Source organism: Lepidochelys kempii, chromosome 17, assembly GCF_965140265.1.
Source record: "Lepidochelys kempii isolate rLepKem1 chromosome 17, rLepKem1.hap2, whole genome shotgun sequence".
In the NCBI taxonomy this organism is placed as follows: domain Eukaryota; kingdom Metazoa; phylum Chordata; order Testudines; family Cheloniidae; genus Lepidochelys; species Lepidochelys kempii.
Window position 1 is genome coordinate 3340677 of NC_133272.1, and position 21422 is coordinate 3362098.

The following is a 21422-nucleotide window of genomic DNA, read 5'->3' on the forward strand; positions in this document are numbered from 1 at the left end:
CATCCTGGCTCCGCCTCAGACTAGTTGTAGGGTCTGATCAAGTCAGCCTATTTATCTCATTTTCTCCACATGCAAAATGCGAATAATGCACCCAACCTCCTAGGTGTAGGGAGGTATAACTGATGAGTGCTAAGTATCATTGCATTTTCAATACATTTAATCAAATTTCCCTACTTTTCACAGATCACAATTAAGTATATGCTCTAGAAAAGCTTCTGAAGATTCAAGAGTTATGAGGAGAGGCTGAGGGAGCTGGGATTGTTTAGCCTGCAGAAGAGAAGAATGAAGGGGGATTTGATAGCTGCTTTCAACTACCTGAAAGGGGGTTCCAAAGAGGATGGCTCTAGACTGTTCTCAATGGTAGCAGATGACAGAACGAGGAGTAATGGTCTCAAGTTGCAGTGGGGGAGGTTTAGATTGGATATTAGGAAAAACTTTTTCACTAAGAGGGTGGTGAAACACTGGAATGCGTTACCTAGGGAGGTGGTAGAATCTCCTTCCTTAGAGGTTTTTAAGGTCAGGTTTGACAAAGCCCTGGCTGGGATGATTTAACTGGGAATTGGTCCTGCTTTGAGCAGGGGGTTGGACTAGATGACCTTCTGGGGTCCCTTCCAACCCTGATATTCTATGATTCTAAGAGTGTTTTTAGTTGCAACTTAAAGGCTGCTAATGTACTTTATATACGTAAGTGTATGAGTTCATAGCAACTGTTCAAAAGGGAATATATATTTAAGATACTTGGACATAATTTCTTTATCTACAAAGAAACAGACTTACTTTCTGCCTGGCTTGGTTTGGGTGCCTCTTGTTGATAGGGTTGTAGTTTTTCTTGGGGAGGTACAGGTGAATTTGCAGGGCTAATCACCTCAATGGCATCTCCAGGTGCTTCATATCGGTGGGAAGATACTATGAGTTCAAACAGCAGAGATGTTTTTAAATAAAATGCAAATTTGTGGAAGTGTGAAACCTTAATATTAAGAGTTAATATTAAGAGCCAATAAATCTTGCTAAAAATTGTAATGTATGGAATCTATTTTATTTTCATGACTGGGACAGATCTATTAGAGCATTTAAATAAGCATTTCCTCCTCATTTTCATAATGCATTTACTACTACAAACAGAAAGCTACTATTTTTAGGAAGTATCTTGTGATCTGTAGTGTGGTTAGTTTTGTTTTTCTGTGATTCAAGATAGCCATTCCCTTCTACATCTAAGACTTCCATAAGCATAAACATTGAACGTTCACTATACAGGTGATAATGAGTTTTGTACTGAGCATCACAAGATTCTTAGGAAAAACTGTGTTTGGCTGTAAAGTGGTATGCATAGCTAACAGCATTGTATAAATGAGTATTGTTTTATTTCACGTCAAGCAGCTGTCAGTTATATAAAAGGGAAGATAGTACAGGGCCTGCACTCCATTAGTAGCAACAGGATAAAACAAATCCATTCAGATGTGCCATGTTCTTTATGGCCAATGTAGTAAGTGAAATGAAAAGAGCACATGAGGGAATAGTAATTAAGAGTGAAGACACGTACAACTGCTAGAAGAATCTGAACTCTGTGAGCCCCGATCCCGTGCATCCTTGTCCGAAGCAATCTGCCGAGTGATGATCACATCTATGAAGTTAGCAGCAGTAATGGTGGTCTTCCCACGAGTCCTTAACTCTTCCTCATACCGGGATTTAGGAGGAGGCCCTTTGTCTTTACCAGCCTCTGAATAAACTACCGATGAAGACGGACCCTGGGACTTGCCACTGGAAAAAGCTGCTGACGTGTACGGGCACTGAACAGACCTCTTTTCTGCTTCCAGTGTTTTCTGCTCCATCTGTTGCTGCTGTTCACTAACCACCGTTGACCTGCGCCCCATGTTCTCTTCTATTCTGGTTCCTTCATGCTTATGCTCTTTTGCTTTGACAACTTCCATCTGAGGAGCAGAGGCTGCAGCATCCACCAATGCAGCTAGGGCATCAGCAGCAGTGTTGTAACGGGAAGCAGGCAACCCTGGAGTTATGGAGGGGGCTCCAGGCGTGAGCTGCCTGTTAGCAAATATCAAAAATCACTTGCATTAGATCATACAACAGCAATTAAATGATTTCAGCTGGCTCTTCCAGGCTTCCTACAAAGTACAGCTTTTGTGATGCTAACACCTTTCCCTTAAGTCATTTCCCATAGGCCAAAGACCTAACAGATGGTGGTACTTTTGGTCTCTACTATTTTTCATGCAAAGTAAATAGTTTAGTAATGAGCTTAATCCCAGGACGTATTTCTTTGTAACAGGAGTTTAAGAAACGTACATGATGCGTAGCTGAGCAGCAGGATCCAGAGGGGTAATTACACTTGTCCCATTGGTTCCTTGGAAAATACTGGGCCTTTGCTGCAGCATGTTCTCTTGGGTTCTAACAGAAGGAGAAGGTGAGCGAACGTATCCATGACTGCCAGGTCTACCAGGTTGCTCTGTACCTTAAGTGTGTGGAGAAAGTTAGTGAGTGGGGGAAAATATAGACTGTTATAACGTGTAATAAGTATGTATATAACAATGCATAAGCAAGTATCATAATGCTATCGCCTCCTCCACACTCTTTTTCATATGTCTATGCTGCTGTCAGGCATAGACCATATTTAAAGCTTTCTAAAGAACAGCATCCTCCAATCTGCACTGCACTGAGTGAAAGGCCAATTGTAACAGGACTGCCTCGGTTGATTCCATCCTTCAGATTCTACATCATTACAACTGAACAAAGATAAAAAGAACATACTACCTACCACTGTCAATTACAGCAAAACCTCCACATCTTAGGAATTACCCATTTAGATCATATTAACAATAGGTTACACAGCACTGTTTTTTATTTTTTAGAAGTCAAAACAGAAGTGCTAATGGTGGTTGTGGAAATTGATTAGTTATATTTTGTATAAACAAGACTGATCCAAATGTGGCAATGTACACTCACCAGGCCGAAGGTAGTGCTCAGTGGGAACTGCAGCGATTCTCTCCCTCTCTCGTTCCCTCTCCCGCTCCCTTTCACGTTCCCTCTCCCTCTCCTTCTCCCGTTCCCTCTCCCGCTCCCTCTCAGCGTTGGCAGCTGCAGAAGCAGCCAGATGCGTAGGGTGTCCTATAAGATGCACAGGAGATAGGAGAACTTCAAAACAGCAGTGAAAAGCGTAAGACAAACACTGAAAAGCTCAGCAGTGTGTATTACTTGACACACCCTTGATGCAAGTTGACGCCAGAAAAGAATATTTATGAATGCCCCAAACCACTTTGATTTCATTGATAATTATACACTGGACTATGATGGTTGAACCCTAAAATTCACTGTGAGAGATGGGGTTGGGAAACAACCTTCCCAAGTCACTCCACTGCTTTAATACACAGTGATAGGAGCTATCCAGTCGTCAGATAATAGGAGCCAAATTCCACCCTCGAACAGAAATTAATGGGTTCATGTATCAGATGACAGAATTTGGCCCACTGTATTTAACAAAAACACCAAACTTTTTATTTTTCTAATTGTTTTCTCTTCTTCAGGGCTTCCAGCAGATAAATACAAAACCTATCACAATGGGGCCCCAACCCTGTCTTGGGTACCTCTGGCTGCTACTGAAGCAATAAAGTTAACAATCATCTCTCCCATCACCCAAAGTGAATGGCACGGGGGTTAGCTATTTGAACAGCAGCAAAACACTTATCCAGTGACTAGTGGATAGAGAGGGTCACTATCCTAGAATGTCAATGGATTAGGGATAATACAGAACAATCAGGATTTTTACCTGGTGACATAGATGCAGGGTTGTAAGGCCTTGGCGGGAATGTGAGCTGGGTGCCAGGGATATAAGTGATTCTCTCCATAGGAGGGGTACTTGTTCCTCCTGGATGAGGGACTAAGATAGTGGGAGCCATATTGTTCAGATCAATAATTCCTGTTCAAAAGTTATAATGGAATTAGGATATACTCCCTAATCTCAACAGTTTACAACTACTTAAAAAAAAAAGGAGATATGCATCTAGGCTTTCTACTAGTGTTATACAGAGTTTTGTTTTGCATATGCAGAGACCAGTTTTAAAATGCACCCATTTATATATAAAACTCCACCCTCCAAAACATATTCCAAAGAAAGCCTGGAGAAGGCAGACATACCTCGAGCTCCTGCATATGGGAGAGCTAAAGTTTGTTCTCTAGGAGATAGTCCTCTGGTTACATCAGGACGTAAATTAACTTGCATCTGCTGTGAGGTAATATAGTCATTTAGGATTGTCTGCCGTGTGTTCTCCATTGCATAAAGCTGATACTGACTTGGGTAACCTGGGGTAGGTGAAAGCTGCCTTTGGAACAGGTATGCAGCAGCAGCTGAGGATGAGAAAAAGAAATAAAGGGAAGTTTAGTGTGCAGCAGAGGAAGAGTTTGGAATTTATAGTTAAAATATTTCTTAAGCTTTAATAAGTGTTGCCAATCCTCCAGGGCCAGCTCTGACAGAATCAAAAACTAGTCTTCTCAATGCCGATGTTCCACTGAAAACATGTGTTCTCATACTTAAGCTAGGAAAGGTTAAGCAATCCAGACTGAAGAAATCTGCTTTATGGAAAAAGTCATTAGAGGAAACTGTGAATGTAAATCCTAATGTTCTTTAGAAGCGAAGCACTGAAATATGCACACAGGATAAGGAGAAATACAGGATAATGAAAGGAAAAATACAGGATTAAAGATAATCAGTGGAAGCGGATTGATCTTTGAGTTACAAATCAGTTTCCTGTTTTCAATACCATCTGAGTAGATTCTAAGGGCAAAACAACATACAATCTGGTAATCTCTGAATTACAGAGTGTTTCTCTCACAAAACCCTGAAGGATGGTGGTCCTCAGCATGCTTTTGTTTTATCCCCCAGGGTATATGTTTTTCTTGGATGCCTGCCATTCTTTTAACAAATACTTTACTTTAAAATATCCTCTGAACATCTCCCATTTATGATAAACACAAAAGATAATTTGACAGCTTCTTCTATAAGATCTTTGAAATGGAAAGGGAAAATCCTTTTGTTCTAATGGAGAGAATAGGTAGTATTAACCTAGGAATACTTTAAGAATATTTTGATTAAAAAAAATAGAAGAGGCCTCTTAGTAAAGTGTTGGGCAGAAGGTATAGCTCATAGTAAATAACTTTTTAATTGTGGCTCCACTGACCTTTGCTTTTAACACACAATCTTTTCTGTATATTACTGAAGACCACAGTACTGAAAGGAAAAACAAAACACATTTACCAGGATCCAGAGCCCTGTGAAATTGCATGGCTGAATCTAAATGAGGGGGGAGATGGCTCCTGTAGACTTCTGGAGTAGATCCTCTATGATGGGAGTCAAAGGGACTGTGAGTTACTACAGGATCAACGCCTGGGACTGGAGATTTCGCTGGTACGCTCTCTCTCTGCGTTGGGGTAAGTGTGCTTTTCCTTTCATGATTAGCAGGCTTCCCAGAAGATATTCCAGCTAGAAAAAAAAACACTTGTAAGAAATACACTCCTAATAGTTGGTGAAGCTGTAAATGTTAATTAGCTCAAAAAGGGATCAGACACGACTGACACACTTCAGACTCCTGCACAATACTACACCAGTCAGAAAACACACCTTACACACCTAGAACAATTTGTGGAATCAGAATTTAGTGACTAAATTAATTCAGAAGGACACTATTAGATTTCAGATTAACATACCAGCTCAATCATCCACATATTTTAGTGCCTTAAGTGAGTAACAGTCCATATTCAAAAAAAAATCCACACTCCCTGAAGAAACACCTTTGAAGTGACCCAGTATAAAGTATGAGTGGAGACTGAATTACCTCCTACCTCTATAAAAGTATGTTTGCCTTGGGCGAAAGTTTAGTGGTAGAAATTTGAACAGAGGTGGAACGCTGAACAGTCCACCCTGCATAGTCCTGATCTGTCTGATGCCTGTAGATAAACAAAAGGCCTCAGGCTCTCATCCTAAGAGTCACCAAAATTCAATTTACATAGAAAGAATGAGCTGTCTTGACAAAAACAAACACAGGTGGGCTGATGTAACGACTTGATATAATTGCCCTTTTTTTTTGTTTCAGATGTGTGCATGGTGGTGGTGGTATTTTTTGATAATCTGAGGCCCTTCTGGGAATAGCTCTGGGAACCTGAAAAAGGAAAACTTGAAAAAAAGCCAGTGAAATTGCTCAACTATGTCAAAAAGAAAAGACAGCTAAACTTCTTCTGAGGAAACATAACATTTACTTTAATTGAAGAGAAGTGATATGTCCCAAACAGAATGAGACTAATAATTTGCCAAAAAGAATAAATATTTTAAAATTTAGCCATGGTAGAAAAATTGAAAAATTCAATTCTAAAGCTAAGTTGGGATTTTCAGACAGGACAGAGTAACATAAAACTGTACTGGATTTACATCAGTCTTATCTTACCAAGTGCCAAGGTATTAAGTAGTGCTGTTATAGTATCCTCTCCCTCTTTCCCCTCCCTCCCCCGCAAAAGATCAATAATTTTCTTTAACACCCTCCACTACTGAAATTCTCTACTGGATGCTTGAAAATGTTCCCACTGGACAAAACCCATTCCCTCCCTCCCCTTGTATTTTAGGAACAAAATGGAATATACCTCAGATTGATTTAGTGACATACGCATAGAAATGTCACCAAACATCTAACATGGCTCAACCTGTTTCTACAAAGCAGCAGTCCTGAAGATTTTTTAAAAAATCCTTAATGATTTGAAAGAGGTATTTTAAAATATGTAATCCTAAAGGCATTCCTTTACCAAAATTACAATAATTTTAGAGCTATGTCAAGTTGGTGAGGCCTCATCTGGAGTACTGTGTCCAGTTTTGGGCCCCACACTACAAGAAGGATGTGGATAAATTGGAGAGAGTCCAGCAAAGGGCAACAAAAGTGATTAGGGGTCTGGAACACATGACTTATGAGGAGAGGCTGAGGGAACTGGGATTGTTTAGTCTGCAGAAGAGAAGAATGAGGGGGGATTTGATAGCTGTTTTCAACTACCTGAGAGGTGGTTCCAAAGAGGATGGTTCTAGACTATTCTCAGTGGTAGAAGATGACAGGACAAGGAGTAATGGTCTCAAGTTGTAGTGGGGGAGGTTTAGGTTGGATATTAGGAAAAACTTTTTCAACTAGGAGGGCGGTGAAACACTGGAATGCGTTACCTAGGGAGGTGGTAGAATCTCCTTCCTTAGAAGTTTTTAAGGTCAGGCTTGACAAAGCCCTAGCTGGGATGATTTAATTGGGGATTGGTCCTGCTTTGAGCAGGGGGTTGGACTCGATGACCTCCTGAGGTCCCTTCCAACCCTGATATTCTATGATTCTAAGTTTTGGGGAAGACTACATGACGGTGTTTCTAAATATTTAACGCCGATTGTAAAAGTAAATTATTGAAAACAAATTAAAGTTTTGTTTATTTTAAACAAATTTTTTATTTAGCTGCGACCTCTGTATTATATATTGAGCAATGGCTATTAGGTGTGGTTTAGAGACACTAGGCTAATTTGTATGTTAAGATGCTTTTTGACTTTTCCTGGAATTAATTCATGGTTAAATGCCTGAAAAGAAGAAACAACATCCTATGCAATTGGGCCAGAACTGGGAGCGGATGGGTCATTACACAAAGTAAAAACTATTTCCCCATGCTAATTTTTCCCCCCTACTATTACTCACACCTTCTCGTCAACTGTTGGAAATGGGCCATCCTGATTATCACTACAAAAGGTTTTTTTCTCCTGCCGATAATAGCCCACCTTAATTGATTGGTCTCATTACAGTTGGTATGGCAACACCCATTTTTTCAGGTTCTCTGTGTGTATATACATACCTTCCTACTGTATTTTCCACTGCATGCATCCGATGAAGTGGGCTTTAGCCCACGAAAGCTTATGCCCAAATAAATTTGTTAGTCACAAGTACTCTTGTTTTTTTTAATTATGAACATACACACAGCACCCAAAACATATTGGGTGCTTTCCAGACACAAGAGTCTTTGCCCTCTAGAGCTTACAGTATGAAAGACAAAAGACATGAAGAGTGGGAGACCCAGATACAACAAGCAAGGAGTGTGGCCAAGTAACGAATGGCACAAGTGAGTTCCAGCTATTCCCTATTGGGCTAAGTTCTTGTAAGCACTGTGGCAGAATCAGATCATCAAGAACAATCTGAATGCATAGAGCAGTGATATTAAAGACCTGCTCAAGGAAATGCATTCTGAGAGACAGAAACAGAGAATGTTGGGGGATGCAATTTCTCCAATGATGAGATGATTGTGGAAGAAACTAACAGTAGTTGCCTAGCTGAAGACTGGGCATCTCAGCCCTCCCTGCTTGAAGAAATGTAACTGTTCTAAGATATCTTTACAAAACTACTTTTATTCTGATGCCTGACCAGTAAAGCAGATGAGAACTGACAAGGTGTTTAGCTTAGAAAAGAAACAGCTTTTGTATGGAGAGCCTGGTAATGGCCTTAATTCTCTCTTAAGCAAAGGGGGTCACAGATTATCAAATTGACTTCAGCCAATAAAAAACCCACTCTTGAGCAGAGTGGCTTTTTCAAAGTTATTTCCAAGTCTATAACCTTTTACTAGCTTTTCTTTTTTAAACACAAGAGCTGCAAGTTGTGCTGGGGTCCCATGTTTGTGAATATAATTAAGTTAGTGTGTCTTACAGGCTATAGCTTTCTATTACTTAAGCATTACTTGGCAGACAGTACAAGACATTTAAAATTTGTGACACTACAAAACAAACCACTAAATAGGTTATGACAACCAACCTGGCAAGGACACTGGCTAATATGGCCAGCTTTCTGTTAAACTGTGCTTAAAAAGATTTTGCTAGAATGGTGAAAAAGTGGTCTTCCAGGCAGTGTAAACCATGGCCTAACAGAGATCCACATCTTACAGGCAGCAAAACAACTTTCACGGTTTTAAAAGTACCTTCCATACTAGTCTGATTTGCTTTTTCTTTGGTACTTATTCTCCAGACCCCAGCTCTCTTTCAAAACTCCTCCTAAAAACTTACTTTTGTGGAATTGCCAAAAAACTCATTGGTAAGAATGAGTATGTGAAGTAATATTTAAAAAAAAAACAACTAAACTATTAAGCAGTGTACATGACATATCAGTGTTATTACATAATCTATTTATGTAACCTTGTCCAACTACACTCAGGAAAATTAAAGATGTTATTAGTTTTACTATTGATTTCAATGGGGCTAGGATTTCACCCTAGGAGTCAGAACTCCTGTGGCTTTAACTCCCTGCCTTATCACAAATCTATTGTGTGGTCGTGGACAAGTCACTAACAACTTTATGTTTCATCTTACCCTCTGTAAAATAGCTATAATGCTTACCTTACAGGGGCGGTGGTAAGTTCAAGTGAGACATTTTCAGTTCCTTGGGATCAACAGCATTATAAAAGCAAAAAAGATCACTAAGGGAAAGACTGAACCTTTACTGTAGTGAATGTACACATATATCAACCTTGCTAAGAACAGTAAACATGAAGCACATTCTAAGGTGTTGAAGCCCAAGATTAACACTGTGGGAGGGTTACAAAACCCAGTGTGAACAGAAAGGTTTTCATTATTTAATTTCAATTAATGTTGGGTTTTTTTTAAGAACACTCCTGTTCATGGCTAGCAAACCAAATCCAACAGAACTGTGACAGTTCCTAAGAACAGAGTGAAGTGTTCTATAAATAAATTTAATAACCTATTTTTAAAAAAGCAAATGTCCTTGTATGCTTTACCCAAACAGTGCTCAATCTACAGAAATAAGACATTTTAAGAATTGTTATGATTTTCAATGGTCAGCTTATACTGGGCAAGAAAGGATAACATACCTTCAGTAACTCTGTTCATCATAGGTGAACTCCTGGACATAGGGCTTTGATAGTTCACAGGAGTCCTCCTTGCATTGGTGTCATCATAAATCCCAGGGCTCAACTGTGATTTGGGAGTTTCATGAAGAGTTGACCTGAGGACAGAGGTGCCAGAACTGACCACCGATGTATGACGGGAACGTACAGCCTCCCCAGTCTTTACATCTTCATATTTTGCTCGTTCTACCGCCTTCACATTTTCCGGTACCATTTCCAGCTGAGGCATTCCACGGGGCAGTTTACTTGGTCCAGTGATTAAAGATTTTACATTGTGTTTGATAGCAGACTGGCCGGAGTTGCTTTCATATTTTATGGGCGTACCCTAAAGAGGAGCAGAAGACCATCAGCAGCCAAGGTCATCCTATCAGCTTTCCACTGATGCTAGGAGATCATCTTATAATTTGTTTTTAATCTTTTGTGTTACATACTTACATGAATTTCATGGTATTTGATGCAACTGGATGTTGAACACAGCTACAGTACTTGCTATATCTTATACAAACTGCCCAGCACTCTTGTCAAAATGATACATAATTCCCAGGTTTTTACCAATACATGGAGAAAATGCTTTCAAACTTAATTAAAAACACATAACTGTCTGTTTTCAGCTAATGAGACATGTATTTCTTAAATGCAACAAATACCCTGAATGGAATTACCATTGAGTACCAAGGCAGCAGTAAGAGTCCAGTCCTGGTTTGCATTGTTACCTGAGAAATGGAGCCTTCCATAATTGGCCTTGCACTTTGTACTATTTCAGGAGTCTTGCGACTTTCTTGGCTTAAAAGGTCCTGTCTTGGGATTTCGTGGATGGAACGGCCCATTTCTTTAATGGTAGTGACTCCATCATACGGCTTTCCCTTGGTTATGGCTCCTTCAAACGTCCGTATGGGAGGAGACTCTCTCTTAATCTGTTTAGGATACTTCAGGCCTTCTTCAAAACTCTCAGCTGTTGCTCTTGGTGTACCTTGTGTGGAAGGAAAATAAGTTAACCAAGTCTTTAGTATGTTAACGGCCACTGAAAGATTGTTTTGCACATTTAGCAAACTGCAAATACCAATCACAAACTGGAACTCTGACCTCCCTCTACAAATGGGTCTAACCCAGAGGTGGGCAAACTACGGCCCATGGGACCGTCCTGCTTGGCCCTTGAGCTACTGGCTGGGGAGGCTAGCCCCCGGCCCCTCCCCTGCAGCCTCAGCTCACTGCGCCGCCTGTGTGCCGGCCCCCTGCTCCGGCCGGGCAGTGGGGCTACAAGGTTTTTTTGCTCTGAGCGGCATGGTAATAGGGCGGGGAGCAGTTGGATAAGCGTGGGAGTCCCGGGGGGCCTGTCAGGGGGCGGGGGTGTGGATAGGGGTCGGATCGGTCAGGGGACAAGGAGCAGGGGGGGGTTGGAGGCTCTGAGGGGGGCGGGAAGTGGGAGGGGGGTGGAGGCCAGGCTGTTTGGGGAGGCACAGCCTTCCCTACCCGACCCTCCATACAGTTTTGCAACCCCGATGTGGCCCCTCGGGCCAAAAAGTTTGCCCATGCCTGGTGTAACATAAAGAACAGAGAAGACTGCAATATAGAAAGAGAAGCAGGAAGTACTTTTTTTTTTTAATGAACTAATTTTACCACTAAAAGCCATAAGGGAACAGTACTAAGCAATGGTTTAAGACACCGGATGGGTCAGGCGTGCTCTCATATGCTAAAAGCAAAGGCAGCAACACACTCCTCAAATGCTTCCTTATAAGATTATGTTATTTTTATTCGGCACCTGAAGATGCAAAATGCTAAAATATACTTCTTTCAATTTTACAAATTTCCTCATGTAAAATAGCTCCCCATCTACCAATTCTTGCACAAAAACTTAATGTACAATATGTATCAATAACTAACAGGAAGCTTATGCATGGAAAACACTCATCTCTCTACTAAAAGGTTTTAACTTTTGCATGGCTACCATTGTCAGCAACTAGGTAGGGTGCAGCAAGTCAGACTTCTAGGATCAATAAGTTAATGTCAGCCTCTACACTACTGAAAACTTTACCTTGCATTATAGAGCCAGACAGCACAGTCCTCTCCTTCAGTTCTGCATGAGGGCTGCCCCTAGGCAGTGTACGGCATATTAACCCTAAAAAGGTTATTTGGTTGAGTTAGAGAATTAAATACAAGAATGATAAAGTACATGCTACCTACCTAGCTACTGACATAATTTACTATCTGCACTGCAGTTGTGACTAGAGGCCCCAGCCCCATTCTGCTAGGCACTGTACAAGCTTAAGAGACAGTCTCTGCCCTAACAAATTTAAAGGAAGCATATGCCCCACCCCATTACTATAGTATTTAAACATATACAAGACACTGGTCTTGGGGAAAAAGAAGAGTAACGCTTTCCAAACTGTAGTAGTTGCTTTTCCTGCACTCACCCTAATCCAGTCTCCTCACTTGGTGATGCAGAACATTTAGGAGACATGTGAAGCAGAACAATGACTGGTTAAACCCCCCATTCTATCTTTAAAGATGACTTAACATGGGGACCATCTAAAAGAAGCTGAAATGAAGAGCCAAAGAGAAATTTAACTCAAACATCAAGACCCCCTAAAGCACAATTCTGCATAGGCTGTGGAGAAAAAGTGGATCAGAGAGGTATAAGACTGGCATTCAGTACCAGTCTTAGGTTCTCCCACTCCAAAGAAATCAGGAGTACACACCAGAAAGTTAAAGCTAGCAAGTAAATATTTTGGGATATAATCTGTAATCCTCTCCGAACTGCATTTCTCCATCTCACTAAGAGGTATTCAGATGTTCCCTACAGGTTAAATGAAGAGGGAACTAAGAGTTCATGTGACTGGTAAGGAGGGAGTCTCTTCCACTTGGTTCTACAGTGCTTAGAGGAACGTTTCTTTGCCTCTTGTACTCCCAAAAGGCACACAGGAAAGTTAAAGGCTTACAGTTCAACTTCACCATTACTATCTTGGGTCATGGTTTAGGAAATCAGTCATTTTGCAACAAACCAAAAAAATCCAGTGATGCTCTGTTATATAAATATTGGCAGCTGCACAAGTCTTAATTAATAGATGTCAGGCAAAACAAAGTAATACAAAGAAGTATTTGTTGTATTGCTGCTACTATCTAGTCCGCTACTTCTATGCTACTAGTTATCTCTTCGCCAATAACAATAGCTCTAAAATGCTTTTACACCTCTGTTAATATCAAGTTACAGTGATTTGATTTCTATCTTTAAGTCTCCTTTCTCTTCCAGTTTACTGTATAAATATCCTCTTGATTTAGATCTACCCCAATGTACTTGTTATTAAGGCACATAGTATATTTAAAATAGGTGCTTACCCTCTAATGGTGCAGACACTGGAGACTCCCTCATTGACATTCCTTGTTTAATATTTCCTTCCATCGTATCATAACTTCTCTTTAAACTGATTTCATGAGCAGTCCTTGGACTCCTGGTTCCTTCTCGGACGTTCTTAATAGCTGCTAAATTATACAGATGTGTAGTAAGGAAAAGGTGAGAACATAACATAACCAAGCAATCAATTACACAGTAGAACCTTGATACAGGATACCAAAAACTTATTCTAACAATGTTTACCTTTTCAATACTGTACCCAAACATATTTAAATGCCTTTTTAACACTCATCTTTTACTACTTAAATCTTGTAATATTACTTTAGCAAATAAATATTTTTGTCTACAATATTTTGATCTGAAGTTTGAATTTTAATGTTAAAAGGATAACTTATTTCCTCTAACTCTCCTGAGTTTGTAATACTCTCTATTCTTTAAAGGAAGTGTTATTTTGACATTTTCACATTTGTCAACTAATTTTTTAAAACTAATGTAGAAATTAAATACTAGTGTCAGTTTTTATCTCCTTCAGTTATACACTGTGTAAGACCCATCACACCAAGGTCACCTTTCTGGATGATTCTAATAATTTATGATCCCAATACTGCAAGCTGAACTAGGCAGGTGGACCCCTCAACCCACATGGAGTCCCACTGACTTCAGGGAGGCTCTGTGAAAGAGTCTTCCTATGTTAGATCCAATACTCCAGTGAGGTTATGTTAGTTATGGGAACAGCTTGTTTGATGACTGCTTCTGAAAATCCACCAGGGAAACTGCAGGTTTTTTGTAGGTCTTATAAAAATACCGTGTTTGGGGGTTTTTCATTCTTCCAAGTGGAATGGAAGAACAAAATATTGAGTATTAAGGAACTATAAAAGCCTTCTCCACTAAGATTAGAACAGTCTTAAAGCAGTTTAAATTTTGGCTTAAATATATGGATACTCTCCCTTTATATAAGAAAACCTATTATACATTATTCCAACACACACACACACACACACACACACACACACAATGTTAAAATGTTGGTTTGAAAAGGTATCTGTATTTTAAGGATAAAATCCTTACAAGAATATTGTAATTATTTTTTAAAAAATAAGAAGCCTGGAAATTCAAGGCGTAGGGTAACTTTAATTTAAGGGTTTGGATAGTGTGCAATAAATAATGCATGGGGGTTATATATTTAATGATGAAGACAAAACAAATATTGAACTGCTCAGTCAATGAGGCAGCTCTGTCCATCCTGTGTGGAAAAACCATGATCTCATAACGTACTATTATCATTATACACATGCACAATGGGGCAGAATTAAGGTTGCATAGGCAACCTTCATTGACATTTCCTAACTTTCAGGTGCTTGACTTTGCAATCTTAGCATTCGTTTAGCTGAGTGGTTTTTGTATGGAATTATATGTAAAAAAATAGAAAAATAATGGATTCCTAACCTGAAATCCACAGATTTGATAGAAGAGGAAACTCAGTTGCAATTTTAAACTATGGACCAGTTATACTACTCCGATATATAAATACTTACTATCATATGATAAGATATGCCCACTCTTGCCTTCATAAATAACATGGCCTTTGGCTGCAGCTTCCTCTCGGCACTTCTCAGGGCTGCTGTCTTCGGTAGCCAGTCGGGTGATGGTTCCTTTCAGCAATGCATCAGCAGCAATCCCAGACTGGGACAATGCTGGTGTACCCTGCAATCAAATCAATTAAGTATAATTCTGAACATACGTAAGATACCGAAAACTGGGCACCAGAGAACAAGAAGTGTAGCTTCAGGCCTATAATCCTGATTCCTCTAATCAGAAATTTCAGGTACAGTTCCTGGTATTTCATGTAATAGTACTAGTGCAGAGGAGTATATTTTGCACTGCCACTTTATGAATTTTTTTTTTAAAATGACAATGGGGAACGCTATATTACATCATTCCTTTGTGACCGGGAGCTTTTTTTTGGACATACTACAACAACTGTTTTGGGGGAAATGGAACATCTACTTAGCTATACTATTATCCAAGATCATTAGGCTGTACTTAATCTTCAAACACTACATACTAATGTATCCTCAGACTCTGATTATAAAAATCAAGAAAGGGAGTTACCAACTCAGAGGGTGTTCTGTTTGCTCATTAACTGTGCCTACTCCCTTTGTATGCACAAGCCACCATAAAACTAAAAATAGAATGTTACTTGTATCTTCGCATTAGAAAGACAAAGGGATTTAAGAATTAGTTATGTTGTTCCTGGGATTTTATAACAACATCTGTGCAAAGCTGATTACCAAGATTTATTTCTTAATTCTTGCACTGCAAGGATTTTACTCAGACGTGAAGTAAGGTACAGCTAACAAGTCTTCATTTAGAACTACTACAAAACCTGTGATATTAAGCTAAAAGTTAGACATGCATGATAATTCTTTGTCAGAGGTGATATCCTGGCATTACTGACTTCAATGGTGTTGGAATTTCACTCTTGGAGTGTTTATATTTACCTATGCAAAGATGTTAAGGATTATTTTTAAAAATAAGTACCTCTGTGCTAGTACCAAACAATAGAAGGTAAAGGGGAAAAAAACCTGAGTAATGGAGCCTCGCAGAGAAGGGATGGTTTCAACAGGAACTTTGTTGGCTGGAGTTCCTCGTGTTATACTTCCTTCTTGTATAGCTGTTGTGGTACCTGAATCAAAATTAAATGAAAACCAATAAATAAGGCCCCCATCAATTCAACTGGCAACTAAAACAAATTATTTGCTTAAAATAATTGAAAGTTCTCTCCAAGGTGACAACTTAAAAAGTCAAACTATCTGAATTTTTTAAAAATGTATTATTGCTATAGGTCTATATATAACAGAAAGATGAGAAATAAAATGACAGTTTTCTTACAGTGGGTCTTTATCAGTATTTTTATGTATAGTCAGTTTCACTGTTTTACCTAGGTCTTCTAAACAAGAAGGGAGAGCTAGTGGCAGGCTTATTCCTAAAACATATTTTAACCTGTGGTTTTTATTTTTACTATTAATTGACTACATTTTAAACTAACAGTACCCCTTTACTTATTATTTGTTAATTTCACATATGTAGATATACCAGATATTTCAAAGAACATTTGCAAGGCAGAAAGACTCAAAATTAAAATTTTTAAAGACTACTAATTATAAATGCTTTTTGTAAGACATATGCACTCACAGAGAACAGTATATAGGAAGCCTGGAATAGCACTTGGATACCCGGCCTTGAAAAGGCCAACAATAGTCAGTAAATCTCAAGAGATTTTATGGCAAGTCAAGTAGTGAGGACTATAAAAATTAACTGACTCATTTTCATCATCCTTGACAAATTAAAATTCATTACTCAACACATGAGTATTTCTTTACCTCGGACCACACCTTCATGCTGTGCCCTGACCAAGAGGCCCTCAGGCTGGGAATTCTGGCTTCTGGGAGAGAACTCTTCTTGCTTGATGTAGGGTATGGAAGCTAGTTAGAAAAAAAGACAAAATTAATTTTGCCACTATTAATGCGCAAAACTTGCATATAATGTTTATGTTGGCTTTAGTTTTCCTACCAGGTTTGGCAGACTCCTGTTGCCTCGGCAGGCCAAGAGATATGGATCCCACAGATGGCTTTGCTGGTTCTTGACTATAAGAAGCTTGACTATGGGATGTTAAGTAAGTGCCAGGTGTTCCCTAGAAGAATAAATCATTTTGATAAATTTTATTTTTGGGTAATGAATAATATTAAATTACTACTCGCATATTAACATTCTAGACTGTGCTTTAGTTTTTAATTATTTAAATGGAAATAAATGATGAGCTGACCAAAATATCTTGTACTGCTACATAATTATAACAGGAACTCTAGACAGCCTAACACATCTCCTGCAGTATTCAGAACAAATATTGAACAGGAATAAATAAGCCAACTCAGCCAGTGAGCAGCTACAAAAAGTTCTTTCCACCCCCACAGGTTGCCCATGTGACTCCTGGCTGGTAAAGGTTTGGGATGGGTTCAGTTTCAATACTGGAGTAAATAGAACACTGACTGGACACCATTAGCTTCATTGCCAACTGTCATTCTGTAGACAGTATAAAAGCAAATGGCATTTAATGCCATTCTGCTGATAGAAGTCACTCATTTTTAGTTCTGTACTACTCAGATGTTATACAGTTTTTAGCACTGGTTTACCTATAAATGAACTAGTGCATTCATTTTCTATGTGGAAAGATGCCTCTGTCTTAAGAATTTAGAGCAAGGGTGGCCAAATGCAGTCTACAAAATTCTACTGTGCAGATTACCATGGCTCTCATCTTTAGTTCTTAGGTGCAACCCCGGGAGACTACAGGTCCTAGCCAACTCAGTCTATTAAAGATGAAGGCTACAATCTGCCTCACTTTATGAAAGGAAACTGCAGTTCTTGGGTTTTTGGTAGGCTGGCCACGTGGCTCTTAGTTGGAAGAAGAATAAACACCATGCTGGAGATATGAAGTTGGGAGCAAGAATATATTAAACTTAGAAGTTGCTGCTGAGTAATGTTCTCTTACTTGTGAGATTGAGCCTCCCATAATGAATGATGGTTTTTCTGATGGCATAGTAGTTTTGGAGGATGGAATGAGTGGAGGTGGTGGTCTGGTTGGCCGGGTCGTTGGGAGCCGGACCCCTTCAGGTATATTTGTTATTACTTGATGAGGAGCAGGCTGGAGAACTTTTAAAGAAAAAGTTTTGTTAAACAATACAGCCCATTTCTGGCTCTATCATTCACTACACAAACAATCTTAAAAACAGAAACAAGTGTAATACTTCATCTTACTGTATACAAGAAGAACTGCTTAGTGGTATGTCCTACAACATTTTTAGACGGATTTTTCCTCTGCAATTCTTCATGGCGTAATTTAGTGGAATTAAACTTGGCATCAAAGTATAAAAATAAATAGCAATATCTACATTTTAAAACAACTTTAAAATTTAAACTTTCAAGCAAGGTGGACCAAGTTTTCACCGTACAGGTTTTTTTCCCCACAACCATTTTTGTTCTTAATACTTGATTAGATTTGGGCTTAATTTCATTTAGTCTTTCCTTAATTTGTCCTCTGTTACGGTCCAACATCACACTCTGGGGAAAAAGAACTATAACAAATGTTATACACATTTCTGGATTGTGGGTTATTTTTCCATAGTTGACAGAATAGCTAGAGTCTATTAAAAACACTTCTTATCAGGTACTAATGTATATTTTAACAGGTTCTACTTTCCTTTTTCCTTCCCCCATTCATATCATATTGGAGAATTCTTTTTTGCAAGTTAAAATAAAATCCTCATCTGCCATTTTGGCTCTACGCTGGAGCTTTAATAAATTTCAAAACCCCAATACCGTAAGATTTCATATTTGGTTAAGAAAATACATATTAGAGAAGAGAACCAGCTGATGCAAAATGAAAACATGAGGGTACATGTTCCCCATGACTGGAAAATCCCAAAGGAAGGTCTATTTACAAAAAAGAAAGTCATTTTCAATAGTGCAGATAAGCCTTTAAAGAAAGTTTACTACTACATTAAATCATGGAAGTCTAACCTATGAAGGCAGACCGCCAGTGGCTATTGTGCAAAACAAATAATATTTACCTGGTGGAACACTATAGCGAGCTGCATTCATATCAGGCTGTGGAGAGGCTTTACTGACTTCTCTTGGAGATAGCCTGTATGGCGATGCCGACCTTGCTGCTGTGTTTTGCACCTGTGCTTCCTGTTCTATTGCTCGTTTCACCTCAACGTAAGGCATATAAGCAACTGATTTTCCTATAAAAGTTAAGATTATCATGAGAGAACCACCCTATATTAAAATACTTAGTGTGAAAAGAACTGGATCACAATAGCCAAGTGACAAGACCATTGGTCTTCTAAAGTCAAGTGTACTCTTGTCAGAAGTTTAAATGCTTTCATTCCAAAAGAACTTTTCAGACCACATAAGTAAAGACTTCCATACACAATACCACTTAATCACAGCACTGATGCAAATGAAAGACTTCACAGTTAACAACAACGGGTCTTCTTCCCTTCCTGGAATAAAAGGAGCTTCCAGATCAGTTACCCTCCCACACATGACAAAACGTCTGTAGGAGTTCAAGATCAATAAATATCTTTGGATCAGAAATTACTGAGACTTCAGACAGTTTTGCATATTAAACCACAAGTGTACCGATTCCTGTACCAGCTTTTTGGCATTCAATTTGATTCAAATGTTACCCCTAGAAACTGAGTGTATTTAGCCTTGTTAGTCTTTTTGAGTCTTCCAGATTCAGACACGTTTAAAAGTTGACAGTATATAAATAGAGCTGAACATCGTTGAACAACTGACCTTGGCAAATATCATAATTTAAAAATTATTACATAAGTTTATTACTGAAGGAAAAAAGCTGGTGAAATATTTTTTGCAACATTATGCACATTTTTTCTATAGGAGAAGTAAAAGTTAAAAAGATTCAGTCTCTTCCCTGCTTCAGTTTTTATCAATAAAGTTATTCACTTTGTACTTGATAATGTACATTTTCATAGATGCAGACAAAAAACTTCCAACTGTAATTATATTAAAAACAAACAGTACCAAGGAACTCAAGCCATGTGAGAAAGGTTCAGTAGAGAAGCTGCCAATTTTTATTTTTAAATCCTTAATAAATATTTACTTCTAAATCCTGCCAGCAAGATTTAAGAGTAAATATTGTTTTAGACTGAAGACAACTCACTACTATTGATCTCCGTACTCCTGACCACCAGTTAAGGGCTGCTCCTAGTCAATTTAAGAGCAGTAAATCTATATGGTCAATGGCTTTGGGGTTTCATAATTAAAACAATGACTAGGAAAAGGGAAGAAAATTTTGCACTAGAAATAACAGAATTAAGATCAAGATTTGTCTGTATTTTAGAACCTCAATTTTGTTTCACAAATATAAGGGGAATGTGAAAGGATAATTCAAGAATACCTGATTATGAATCAGAACCAGCCTACTGTAGCTGAGGAAGTACACCTTTAACCTCATCAGTTAAACAGTACTAATCATACTGCAAAAAAAATTACTATGTCTACCATTGTACGTCACAGATAAGTTCACTGCGGATTGTCAATAAGTCTGTGCTATTACATGGCCTTTCATCTGGCCACTTGCCTTTAACTCATGCATCATGTGTAAATATCCTAAAACCTATACCGGAAAGTTTAAAATAGAATCTGCGGGTTGTCTCCAATGCATTGAATACAGTGGAGAAATCCCAGCTGCAAAACAGACTTAAAGGAACAGAAACTCTAGAATAGTTTGGGATGTCTACAACTCTTTAAAAGTTCAGAATTTAAATACTAAATCCTTTAGGACTCAAATACATTTTATCAAATTCTTCCCGGCACCCACAGAAATCTTGAATTTTGCTGGCAGAGAGCTTCATCCTCAAACTTTCCAATACTTCATCATAAACTACAGCCAATGCCAACTATTATTCAAAGAAATGGTATTTTGGCTAGGTAGCATTTGTAATTGCAACCACAAGTTCTTCCACCTATTCTAAAGGAACAACCTCCAAAAACAGTTCTCTACAAGCTCTCTCCTCACTATTGTGAATGGAAGAGAACAGGTACACCACTGTTCAAAACATCTGTCATTCTCAAACATACCAATGCTTCTTTTTGCTTTGGCAAAAATTAATATGAAGGTTTTCAAGAAAATGTAATTTAAAACTGTAGTGTATGCTGAAAACTCAAAACTGTTTTCCAAAGATCAAAATGTTTAAGATGTTTCATGTTATTAGTGCTGGTTATGTCACTGTAAGAGTCAGATGTTACACAACATTTGTTCTTACAACAAAAGTAGTGAATGAGGATGTACATTCCAAGGTATTCTAAATCAGAGGTTCTCAACCTTTCCAGAGTATTGTACGCTTGCAGGAGTCTGATTTGTCTTGCGTTCCCTCAAGTTTCACCTCGCTTAAAAATTACTTGCTTAAAAAAAATCAGACAAAAATACAAAAAGGTGTCATAGAACACTGTTACTGGAAAAAATTGCTTACATTCTAATTTTTACCATATAATTATAAATCAAATCAATTGGAATATAAATATAGTACTTACATTTCAGTGTATGGTATATAGAGCAGTATAAACCAGTCAATGT

At 38.6% G+C, this 21422-nt stretch overlaps 1 protein-coding gene across 15 annotated transcripts in view; it reads right to left on the reverse strand.

The window, feature by feature from the left end:
- NCOR1 (nuclear receptor corepressor 1) overlaps positions 1-21422 on the reverse strand; it is a 114902-nt gene that overhangs the window by 10982 nt on the left and 82498 nt on the right. For 9 of the 15 annotated variants that reach the window (XM_073315885.1, XM_073315883.1, XM_073315882.1 and 6 more), the window contains 17 exons: positions 18889-19062; positions 17811-17971; positions 16835-16955; positions 16645-16746; positions 15847-15947; positions 14797-14965; positions 13246-13389; positions 11945-12028; positions 10626-10882; positions 9877-10237; positions 5261-5485; positions 4144-4353; positions 3776-3925; positions 2956-3117; positions 2299-2464; positions 1541-2040; positions 778-906 (listed from right to left, as the gene is read on the reverse strand). In XM_073315885.1, the coding sequence (XP_073171986.1) occupies positions 778-906; positions 1541-2040; positions 2299-2464; positions 2956-3117; positions 3776-3925; positions 4144-4353; positions 5261-5485; positions 9877-10237; positions 10626-10882; positions 11945-12028; positions 13246-13389; positions 14797-14965; positions 15847-15947; positions 16645-16746; positions 16835-16955; positions 17811-17971; positions 18889-19062 (3216 nt within the window). The remainder of the gene's footprint in view (positions 1-777; positions 907-1540; positions 2041-2298; positions 2465-2955; positions 3118-3775; positions 3926-4143; positions 4354-5260; positions 5486-9876; positions 10238-10625; positions 10883-11944; positions 12029-13245; positions 13390-14796; positions 14966-15846; positions 15948-16644; positions 16747-16834; positions 16956-17810; positions 17972-18888; positions 19063-21422) is intronic. The other 6 variants (XM_073315879.1, XM_073315877.1, XM_073315891.1 and 3 more) reach the window with 3 other exon arrangements.